Consider the following 12,098-nt stretch of genomic DNA (forward strand, 5'->3'; position numbering starts at 1 on the left):
GGTTAATTTTTCACTATGTGGCCCTGGCTGGAAAAAGTTTGGATTCCCCTGATCTAGCACATAAAATAAGTCTGCATGGCCATTTGTTGCTAGGCAGATTTCATAGAGCTCATTCATAACTGCCCCAAAGGTTGATGAAAACAACAGGCATGCGCTAGCCACGACTACCAAGGGCTAACAGCAGACGAGCCTGCAGGAACAGTCAGGAAAACTGCACCAAAATCGAACACCATCCGAGTTGTTACAGTTTCGAAATGAAACAATGTTTCATAAAAAATAATATGCAGTGAAATGAGTTTGAGCCAGACTCAAACTGTTGGCGTCATAAAATTTGTATTACAGTACTGTACTGTACTATAGTTCCTGAACAGGCCACACTATCGGTAACATTTTGCTCAGTGTAAAGAGAGAGTTAGCCAGTGTATAATATAACTACTCACCCTGAAGTTACATGCTAGTCGTTAACCGTTATTCAGTCCGATACATGCTATATATTGTTATTAACTGTATTGCTCATGTACTTAGAAGACCAGACCCTTTCCTATGTCACAGAATTGTATTTCTGGTTCTATGGTTATCATAACACCTTTCCTATTCCTATATGAGACAAGATAGGTTTTCAGCCTGATTTACGGTAGTCTAATTAAGTGGCACATCCCAAATATTGTACATTTTAAGGAATGCATGCACAGTTTGTATTGCCCCCTCACTACTTCCTGTCTGTTCTTGCTCCCTTCAGAGAGGGAGACTGGTGGGAGGCCCGCTCTCTTACCACAGGTGGAACTGGTTACATTCCCAGTAATTATGTCGCTCCGGTGGACTCCATCCAAGCTGAGGAGTGAGTGCAACTCTCTTTTTATATACAGTATATCTATATATGTACATAAGACACACAGGCTGTCAGAAATATTTCATGGTTCGTCTTAAGACAGCCTTTTTCTTTTAAGTTTTGCAACATGTGCAGTGATAATAATAAACATGTAAAAACAGTGTGACACTTTTTATTTCCGCCCCGCAGCTGGTATTTTGGTAAATTAGGCCGCAAGGATGCAGAGAGACAACTGCTTTCCAACGGCAATGCCAGAGGCACTTTCCTCATCCGGGAGAGTGAAACAACCAAAGGTGAGCTGTTTGCAAGCAATAATAGCCACTTTTCTTGCAAATAGCATGTAAAGGTATTAATGACTTTATATTTGGCTCTCTCTTCCAGGAGCCTACTCGCTTTCCATCCAGGATTGGGATGACATCAAGGGAGATCACGTCAAGCACTACAAGATCCGAAAACTGGACAGCGGAGGTTACTACATCACCACTAGAGCCCAGTTTGAGACGCTGCAGCAGCTGGTGCAGCATTACTCTGGTGAGCCTCACATAAGACAAACACCCTTGAGCAAGAATAACACTTAGTAGACCGCAGACCTCCATCAAGGTCGAGCAATCCAAATAAATTATAGACCTTCATAGATACCTACTTTTTTTACATGTTTTATGTTTCATGCATTTTTAAATTCAGACTCAGACTTCACCACATTTTTAAACAAACAAACAGCTATTAAAACAAAAGATACAGGTAATTAGAAAGAATAAAAGCTCTGCCGTGTCCTCCCTTTTCTTTTTTTACATTTCCATTGTCTGTTCGACAGCGAGGGCGGCGGGGCTGTGCTGCCGCCTCATCGTGCCGTGCCACAAAGGCATGCCCCGTCTCACCGACCTGTCCGTCAAAACTAAAGACGTGTGGGAGATCCCGCGGGAGTCGCTGCAACTCATCAAACGTCTCGGCAACGGGCAGTTCGGAGAAGTCTGGATGGGTAAGTGATCTTGGAAAAAATCAAATAAAATATAGTATCTCGCAAAAGTAAGTACACGCCCCTCACATTTCAACGACCATTTTTAGTCCAGTATATCTTCTCAATGCACAAAAATACAGAAAGGGAACTTTGGACATACTTTAGAGTAGTCTGTGTGCAGCTCGTATAGAAGTATAGATGTACAAGCCACTGAAAATTAAACAACACACAACCATTATTGTCTTAGATAATTTGACCAAGATAATTGCCTGTATTCCCACATGGTGGTGGTAAGGTCATACATGGTCTGGGGCTGCACGAGTGCCGCTGGCACTGGGGAGCTCCGGATTCACTGAGGGAAAGCATGAAGTCCAACATGTACTGTGACATTGTAAAGCAGGAACTGAGCTGAATGGCAGTTTTCCAACATGATAAGGATCCCAAACAAACCTCCAAGATGATCAAGTGCCTTACTGAGAAAGCTGAAGGCAAAGTTGATGGAGTGGCCAAGTATGTCTCCTCCAGGCCTGAACACAAACACCTGTGGGGCATCCTCAAGCGGAAGGAAGGAAGGTGTCTGACATCCACCAGCTCCTACAATGATGTCATCATGAAAGAGTGGAACCCGTGCAGCTCTGGAGAATTCCATGACCAAGAGGCTTAAGGCTATGCCAGATAACAGATATTTAAACTATTTTAATAAACATTTAAACAATAATGGCTGTCTGTTGACAGTAAATCTATACTGCTATACAAGCTTTACTCTGACTACTCTAAGTTGTAGCCTTATTGTCCCTTGAGAAGATGTAGTAAAATGGTTGCTGAAATGTGAGATGTTGTTTAACTGGGACCTCAAGCGTACCTAATAAAGTGTCTTTGAGGTGGATAGATAATCCAAGATTGTTTTTTGTGCAGGCACGTGGAACGGCACCACCAAGGTGGCGGTGAAGACCCTGAAGCCGGGCACCATGTCGCCCGAGTCCTTCCTGGAGGAGGCTCAGATCATGAAGAAGCTGCGCCACGACAAGCTGGTGCAGCTGTACGCCGTAGTGTCCGAAGAGCCCATTTATATCGTCACCGAGTACATGAATAAAGGTATGTTGGGATACCATCAATATTATATACGCACGCCTGTGTATCACGCCCACGCACCGTGTGCATAATTCATGGCTGAACGCGCGCGTGATGGCGCAGCGGGTGTCCTCCGGCATATAACGGCGCCAGGGCCCTACTGCTGAGCTGTGCTGTGCTGTTTCTCAGGCAGTCGACTGCAGAGATGACAGCAAGCGTGCTTCCCAAGATCCTCAGTCACCACAGCAAATAAAATAAGTGGGCCAAGTGTAACTTTTGTGGCAGGAATCCTAGGACTGATCTCATGTCAGCTTCAAACTGTTTTTCTTTTTGTTGTTTTGGGTCAGAACTGAAGCAACAGTTAATATCTGGCAGCTTTCATCCAGCTCAGCTCTGCTCTGCTCTGCTCACAAGTTATAAAACAACTGACAAAAAAGAAAGGAGGCCTCAAGAAAATAGCAGATCTGTAAAGGCTGTGATTGGTGCGCTTGCTTTTTTTTAAAAAACATTAGTTTGGGCCCTGTGAAATCCATTTTATTTTTTCCCAAATTTAGTTGTATTTTTTTTAGCTAGTTTCCATTCACGCTTCGTAAGAGAGGAGTTATTCCCGTGTTTCAGGTCGCCGTTGCTGCATATTTAGTTCAGGAGAGGGCGGGCTATTTGTGATGATCGAGTGTTTTGCTGGGGAAATACTTCCCTACACAATTGTTCCTTCTCCTCACATTATGTCAATTTCCACGAGATACCGCGTTTAACAGTAGATTACATTTTTATTGGCCAATTCCGCGATTTGTCCGTGATTTCATTAACACTGAAATCACCACATTATTTCCTGTGTGTATACGACTCATTGAAAGGGACTCTAGCCTACCTTCGCAAATGCCCTCTCCTATTTCAGATCAACATTTGCAATAAAAATGACTAATGACTAGGGGTGTCACAAGATCTTGCAAGATTAAAATGTGATAAGATTTCTTGTTCAGAAAAAAACTGTCTTGTGGGTACTAGGCCTGGGACAATAATCACACAATAAATTAAAACAAACTTGATCATTTTGCCCGCTTCAATATATTGCCCAATGCATGCATGTCTGTTTTCGTCATCTCCCGCATCCAAACAGACAGGAAGAGGATTCACTCTGTGCATTGATTTTCAGCACCTTTGTTCATGCCGTTGTTTCATAGAAGTGCACGGAGTGATCCCTTTTGTCAGTCATACGGTCTCTTTGTTTCTGTGGGTGGAGGCGGGGCCGGCAGCATACACACAGAGTGCAGAAGAGTGTAACGTCGTAGAAATTAAATTAGTAGACTGCAATATATTGTCATATATTTTATATAATTTTTTTATAATTTGTACTTTTCTTAAAAGTAATGTTAAAATCTCGTCTCAGCTCGTTCTCGTAGACACAATCTTGTGTTTCATCTCGTCTCGTGACACCCCCACGAATGACTAATGGCTAAAAATAACTACAGTCGCCCCTTGCTACATAGCAGTTCCAACATCGCTCCCACACTCTCACGGTTTTCAAACATTATTAATTAAAAAACGTTTTCTGTTTTGTGGTTGACTACAGACCATTATTAGTCAAAAAAATGCATACTTAAGCAAACTGTACATATTTTTTGCCCAAATTAAGCATTTTCAAAAATAAAAATGCCTTTGTGCACTAAAATACAACTACCAGTATAAGCCATTAAGACCACAACTTGTGAATGTAGTATTGGTCGCTAGTATTGGTAGCATTGGTCACTTGGTGTCAGTAACTGTTCGGTGAGACCACCACCGAAGCACCAGACCTGAACAGCCCTCTTTTACTGCAGGTTTAAGTTATCACATAACAGGCACAATAAAATAATAACGTATTTAGAAGATCGTAATCAGGTTTTCTATGCCATAACTACGAAAATATTCCCTGTTATAAAGAAGGAATTCAACTTATTAGAAATTCACCTATTGCGGTCGGGTCTAGAACCAATTAACCGCGATAAATGAGGGATTACTGTGCTACTATTTTTTGCATTAACAATCAAACCAATCAAAGCAAAGGCCCTTATGACTTTTTTGTATTTGATCTTTTCCAGGTAGTTTGCTTGACTTCCTCAAGGATGGGGAAGGACGAGGTCTCAAGCTTCCAAATCTGGTGGACATGGCGGCTCAGGTAGGTCATCTTAAAGCCCTTTTCACACGGCCTTGGCTTTTTTGCGTCGTTATCCTGTGTAAACAGGGCCAACACAAAATGCGGGGAGATGAAGTAGACCTGGCAATGTTCCATCTTAGGAGGTAGTGTCAATGTTGCATAACAGGAGGGACAGCGCCCATGTATAAAAGTATTCCGCAGTGCCGGGATTAGAGTGTTACTGTAAGTTTAACACCCGACACTGTCACTGTTCGAGAAATATTTTATACATTTATATTGTCTGATTAACGTGTTGCTGACGGAAGGCGCGTGTTGTTGCAATATCCCTCTTCTAAAAGGCAGAGGGAGATAAATGCTGCATCGATTGTTATGTCGTGTTTTTTGCAGGATGTCTGTTTAAAAGGGGATTCTATAAAGATTTTTAAAGGCTATTAGCTTGGCAAAACAACCATGAGATGAATGAATTCCGAGTACAAAAGTATGGACAACTTCAAAAACATAATTTGTGGCATTGTTGAGCTCTTTGTGAAAGGCAATACAAAACTGTGTGTGTGCGTGGGTGGGTGGGTGTGTGTGTGTGTGTGTGTGTGTGTGTGTGTGTGTGTGTGTGTGAGAGAGAGAGAGAGTGAAAGTGTATGAATGCATTCTGCTTTAATCTCCCGAAAGCCATTCTGTGATAAGATGAAAAAAAAACCCAAAACACTGACTCAACTTCCCAGGTTGCGGCTGGCATGGCGTACATTGAGAGGATGAACTACATCCACAGAGACCTCCGCTCTGCCAACATCCTGGTCGGAGACAGTCTGGTGTGTAAGATTGCTGACTTTGGTCTGGCCAGGCTCATCGAGGACAACGAGTACACAGCGAGACAAGGTACATTACACTCACTGCACCGTCAATGTGTGAAAACATATTCATTTAGGGGAGAAAATGAAAGAATCTGTGCCTAACAGTCTTCTGAAAAAGGAAGTGTTTGTCAGAGGAAATGCGTTCCAGCCAAACATATTGCCTTTATCGTCTTGCCCTGACTTATATTTGCATGGTAAGTAGAGAAAACGAGCTTGTAATTTGTCACGGTCTGGAAAACGTACGCACACGCAGTCGCAACATGGCAGTGCTACAAAAAGATGCCGGTCTGTTGCTATGGTTAACGCTCTTCATAGGAACCAAGTATCTCCAGATTTGTTAGGATTTTTTTTTTCTGAAAAACAACAAACATCACTTTCCCTTTGCCGAATTTCAATACATTTTTGAGAGTGACTGCTAAATAACCCACCATGGGGCCAGAGAAAGTTGCCAGTGCCAGGTGAGGAACACTATTGAATTTGATCTCCTCGGGATGTACGGCAAGTCCGCGTCAAGAACTTTCATCCATTCCTCGTTTATTGTTATTTCACATTTTTTTGGCATATAAAACTATAATTTTTTTTATGAGATGTATTTTTATGAAGATTAATTGGCTTACCCTCCAATGTGGCTGAATTACAACAATTCTGCAAAGATGAGTCTGACAAAATTCTTCCACAGCGCTGTAAGAGACACATTGCAAGTTATCTCAAACGCTTGATTGCAGTTGTTGCTGCTAAGGGTATACTGTATATGTACATATATACAAATATAATATGATATAATAACATACTTGTTTGTAAATTAACATGGGGTCAAAGAGAGCTACCTTTTCTTTCCACTTTCACATGCACTCCAAATCATTATGTACAATCACTTCTCAAATGTTCCTCTCTCCAATTATCACCACTTTCCAGGTAACGCTGTTGTTTTTGAGGTTTTGTAAATAAACACCTTGAAAATTGTACATTTTTGTCAGGTGCAAAGTTTCCCATCAAGTGGACCGCACCCGAGGCGGCGCTATACGGAAAATTCACCATCAAGTCAGACGTCTGGTCCTTCGGCATCCTGCTGACGGAGCTGGTGACCAAGGGCCGGGTGCCCTATCCAGGTGAGTGTGGGGTCTTTAGGATTTTTTTCTTATTCATGCGTCAGGCGCTAAAAAAAGAGCGGCGTGTTGCATAATGTAGGTTCGGCCGTGCATAATCCAAAGACATGCTCCCAGCTGACAGTGTAGGCCTTTAAACGCTCCTGAGTGGCTGCCATGCACATTTTCTTATGTTTTACCTAAAAGCGATGCATCACAATTTACAACAAAACTACTAACCAAAAAAGGAGGAGTGGCATCATAATGATCCCGCATCCCTCCAGAATAGCCTCATTACTTTTGCAGTGACTCACTATCGTCCCCTAAGGAGTAAAGCGGTATTACAACACAATATGGCTCTCTTTAGCCACTTTAAAATAATAATTATGATAATTACAAGTGCCTTTCAAGACACCCAGAAGATGACTGAAAGTGGTTCAGCTCGCTAAAAATAGACCACCAGCGACCACTTTCACATTGCGTGCGAGTGAGTTTTTCATGAATGATTAATTGTGGGACTCTGTGTGCTTTCCTCATGTCTCTGACGACTTTAAAGGCCACTATAAACGCTAATGTGCATACTTTGCATTCACATAATGTGCTTTTCCTCAAATTTGGCACCCTCGTAAGCTATTCTATTACAGTACATGTCATAAAAATTAAATATATCATAATCGTGATAAGAACAACCAAATTCTCATTAAAATCAGTGAAACCTCTCACCTGCAATGTGCCTCCATCGGTCTCTTGCAAACAGGGTAGGGTTGCTGAAGCCACGCCCTCCACATGCACCGAATCATGCGTATTGTATTAAGCAGTCATGGTTTTGTTCAATGAACGACTACAGCATTATTCAAAAATGAACATTAGTACTTCTCATGGAAAGTGTACTGTTCTAGATATTTCTAAAATTCCCTAGCTAAACTTCCCATGGAAAGTTCTGAAAAGTTCCTGTAAATTTACCGGAACATTTCCAGCCCCTTTGCAACTCTTAACATACCAAGAAAGCTGTGGTACTGTTTGTTCTCTTACAGCTGCAATGTATTAATCTACAAAGATGACAAGCAGCGTACAGTATGTGAGTTATTATAAAACCGTAAGAAAAATTCACATTCACTTTACTGTGACTTGGCAGAGGGGCTCCGGCGCCTCAAATGTCAAGGAACAGACAGGGAGAATCGGCAGAACACAGTCAGCATGCTTGCTTTTTCACGAGTGTTAGCCTTCGACCACTTAGTCTCGTCTACCCTTCCAGGCATGAACAACCGCGAGGTGCTGGAGCAAGTGGAGCGCGGCTACCGCATGCCGTGCCCGCAGGACTGCCCCACGTCCCTGCACGAGCTCATGGTGCAGTGCTGGAAGAAGGACCCGGAGGAGAGACCCACCTTCGAGTACCTGCAGGCCTTTTTGGAGGACTACTTCACTGCCACTGAGCCTCAATACCAGCCGGGGGATAATCTCTGAGTCACTTCTCCAACTGTCCACCAGAGGGAGCTAGACAGCCGCTATTGTCGCTCTCTCTCCTCTTGACGCTCATCTGCTGACCTCTTGACTTCCAAGCCTCATCACACACACATGCACATACAGAGAAACACACACCCAGGCAAGCTGACTATCAAATCAGGATGCTCTGGAGAAGGAGTGGCGTTCACTGACCAGGATGCAAAAGATGAGTTGTGTAAGTTGTATGTAGTGTAAATACAAATTGCTTGTTTACTTACTTCTGTTGGTTCCATTTGACATTATACTTTTGATATTTCTGGGAAATGTGCGGCTTTCCTTTACTTGTAATTCAAGTTAATCTGAAGCTTGTATTGTAGGAAAGCTCATAGCTAGATATGCTGGACTAATAATATGAATACATTATTAATAATAATATTAATATTATTGTAGGTCTCTGTCCAACACAAGTATGTATCGCCATGTTTGGATTTCTTGTGAGTAAAAAAGAACAAAAAAAAAAAGTTCATTCCAAACCCAAATAAGGTATGTTGATTAAGTTTCAAAGTTTTGTTTTTTATTTTGTTTAAGCAAAAAACATTTTTGTCTCAAAAATGTGAAAGATATAGTAAAGAGAAGAAGAAAATGTATTCTTGGATAAAAAATGTAACAAAAATAACATCCTCACAAAATGTATTGATACTTTTTTTTTAATCTCTATTTTTTTCCTTCCCAAACACAAAGAAAAGTTTTTTTTCTGCTGACTGTTTTTACATTTTGATCCAAGAAAAAAAATGTTTTTTTTTTATTTTATTTTTTTTATTACAAAATTTGTATTTAATTTTTTATCTCAAGCCAAGTGAAGAAGAAAAAAAGTATTTGGTGGGGGGATAATGTTAAAAAAAAACACAAAACTACATAAGTTACTCAATGTAATGATACAGAGAGAAAACTTTTTTCTGTTGACAAAAATCACAAAATGTAGTGCAATTGTCGGTTGTTTTTTTTATTTAAAAAGAACGAACAATTTACAGTTATGCCCCTTTTTATTTCCATTTTTTTGGTGTAAACAGGTAATTGACTTTCTATTGACTATTTCCAATTTAAAAAAAAAATGGAAATACATGCTTTTTGTTGAGCAGTGAAAATATCCTAAATAATAGCATTAATAATTACTATTAAAATCATTTTGTGGGAGTACAGTCCATTGAGTTTTTTTAACACTAACTTAATAGAGTATAACGCTACCGCTCCTCCTCTCAAGGAAACTTTGATGTACTATAACACCTGTTCTTGCCTTTTCCTCTTTAGTAAGTACTCTTCTATTGTAAGGGAATGCCTTCTACTTGCTTTCTAACTAATTGCCTAATGAACTCTTCCACCTGATGCAAAGTGCATCCATTGCATTTCAGCTTCATGAATTTTGAGGAACAATCCAAATGTCTTTCACTTGCAAGCAAAAAAAAAAAAAAAGTGCTTTGTCATGATAAGACCTGTTCCAGACCAAACGTGTTTCCATGGTTTCAGAGAGTCTTGCAGGTCTGGGCGTTCCATGCCAACCCTTCCTGTGCGTGCTTATGTTGCTTTACGGGGTTTTTTGTCTCTGTGTTATTATTATTATTATTGTTATTATTATATTATTTATTGTCTCTGTCTATTACCTGTACATGCTTTGAAATAAACAGCCTTGCCATCTTGAAGTCTTCTTTCTGACGTTGATCAATGCCGCGACGTTGCATGCGAGGACGTTGCACATTGCATGTCAGTCACGCAACAACGCCAACATGACTGAACTTTATGCAAATCACCTCCTCCGTGTTTACTTGACACAGAGAGACATAAAGCCGCCTATTTCATTCTCGTGTATTACAGTTGCAAAACTCCTTCTTGTGGTAGATCGTAACTCCACCACAAAGTTATTTGAATGGTTTTATGTGAGCGTAAAGTCTTACAACAGATTGTGGTGATAAGTTCGATGTTTTGGCAGTCAAACCAAGCAAAGTATTATTTTTTTTCCTTCAAAAGCTATGTATGTCCTGTTTTTAAACATAAATACACAGAATTGCATGCACAACATGTATTTCGGAGCAAGTTATTGCAAATTAAAATGTGGAACAATATAACTACAAAACAAAAATAAATAAAAAGTGATTTTGAGAAATATTTTTATAACTTTTTATTTCTGTCGTTTTTAAGTGCCTGCCTGCAGTCTACCAAGAATGGGTTCACGACCCACTTTTGGGTCCAGACCCACAAGTTGAGAATCACTGTTGTAGACTGAAAAGCACTATCTTGTTTTCTTTACTTTTTTTTTTACTCTGTGTCTTCATAAAATAAATACAGCGTGGACCTAAAAATGGTACCGCTTTTTTAATTCTTACAATTTTCCTTTACAATACTTACTAAAATTCATTCCAGCTCTTAGGAGAAAGCAGTGAGTCAACGTGAATACCATCATTTACCAGCAGGATGGTGCGCCTCCACATTGCTCAAATGTTTCACTGGATTCCCTCAACGAGTACTTTCCTGGAGATAGGCTCATCTCACGGCGCGCACGGACAGCCCATGGCCTGCCCACTCTCCTGATCTTTCTCCCGCAGACTACTTCCTGTCGGGAGCGTGTACTGCAACAACCCACAGATCATTGAGGACCTGAAGACCAACATCCGTCAGGAAATTCTCTTGAGATGTGTTGCAATGTCATCACAAACTTCAATGGCCATGTTGCAGCTGTAATCCACAGAAGAGGAGCGTGGATTGAACATGTCATCAGTTATTGAACTGTGTGGAAAACGAGAGACAAAGTGGGAAACCTGGTATCAAATGTTAATTTGGTATCAAATGTTAATTTGATGCTTCTGCTCCTCCGCATTGAGAGGAGCCACGAGGTGGCTCGGGCTTCTGTTCAGTGATGATATATAATAATAATTATATTAGCATAATCAGATAGGATCACTTGTTTCTTATGTTCAATTTGTGACATAGTGACAGATATAAGAATATTAACAATAACAAAGTAATTACTTGAAGTAGCATTTGATTGTTGTTATAAGGAATATTAATCATTTTAAAATAGCTTATTTATTTGTTTTTATTATTTATTGTATATTACATCCTTTCTATTCTTTTCTATTTATTTTAGGAAAAAATAAAAAGAACAGAATGTATATTTTATATTGCTACATAGCATTTGTAATATTTACTTCATTTCTTTTTGAATATCATGACTGACGGAGCTGACTGATGATGCTTTATCTTCATGCTACTTCCGTAGAGGTAATATTGTGTGATGATCTTCGCCAGTGCTAATGTGAGCTTCACCCTTGTTTGGATGTGATGTTCCATGGCTTTGCAGGAGACAGAAGGTGTGAAGACTCGAGTCCAGCGCTTCTATGTCGTCACTCTTGTCCCTGCCGTCAGCACAGAGACCTCTCGGCCACCCAAAACTGGTCAGAAAACCACAAAGCGTGAACTTCAGACACCATTTACTAGCATTTTGCCTCCAACGTCCATCAGGATACGATGTGACAGTGAGGCGAGAGTTTCGGTGAACGTCCCGCAGTTCTCCGTGCCGCCTGAAGGGGTTGTGTCAAAGGTCAGCGCCACCACCAGCGTGGCCGCGTGTGAGACGGCGATGGCGGCGGCGTCCTCCTCGTCACACGCGCACGAGAAGAGACAAAGCAAAGACGCAGAGCAGAGTGAGTCTTAATGTGACTTGGCTTCTGTTCAG

General features: G+C 40.8%; 1 protein-coding gene across 3 annotated transcripts in view; it reads left to right on the forward strand.

Moving 5' to 3' along the window:
- Nucleotides 1–10,068, forward strand: part of fyna (FYN proto-oncogene, Src family tyrosine kinase a) — a 28,085-nt gene extending 18,017 nt beyond the window's left edge. For all 3 annotated transcript variants that reach the window (XM_054796816.1, XM_054796815.1, XM_054796814.1), the window contains 9 exons: nucleotides 740–838; nucleotides 1,019–1,122; nucleotides 1,211–1,360; nucleotides 1,644–1,808; nucleotides 2,703–2,882; nucleotides 4,940–5,016; nucleotides 5,715–5,868; nucleotides 6,821–6,952; nucleotides 8,184–10,068. In XM_054796816.1, coding sequence (XP_054652791.1) covers nucleotides 740–838; nucleotides 1,019–1,122; nucleotides 1,211–1,360; nucleotides 1,644–1,808; nucleotides 2,703–2,882; nucleotides 4,940–5,016; nucleotides 5,715–5,868; nucleotides 6,821–6,952; nucleotides 8,184–8,392 — 1,270 coding nt within the window. In that variant the 3' untranslated portion in view covers nucleotides 8,393–10,068. The remainder of the gene's footprint in view (nucleotides 1–739; nucleotides 839–1,018; nucleotides 1,123–1,210; nucleotides 1,361–1,643; nucleotides 1,809–2,702; nucleotides 2,883–4,939; nucleotides 5,017–5,714; nucleotides 5,869–6,820; nucleotides 6,953–8,183) is intronic.
- Nucleotides 10,069–12,098: the final 2,030 nt, after the last annotated feature.

Source organism: Dunckerocampus dactyliophorus, chromosome 13 (genome assembly GCF_027744805.1).
Source record: "Dunckerocampus dactyliophorus isolate RoL2022-P2 chromosome 13, RoL_Ddac_1.1, whole genome shotgun sequence".
Lineage (NCBI taxonomy): Eukaryota > Metazoa > Chordata > Actinopteri > Syngnathiformes > Syngnathidae > Dunckerocampus > Dunckerocampus dactyliophorus.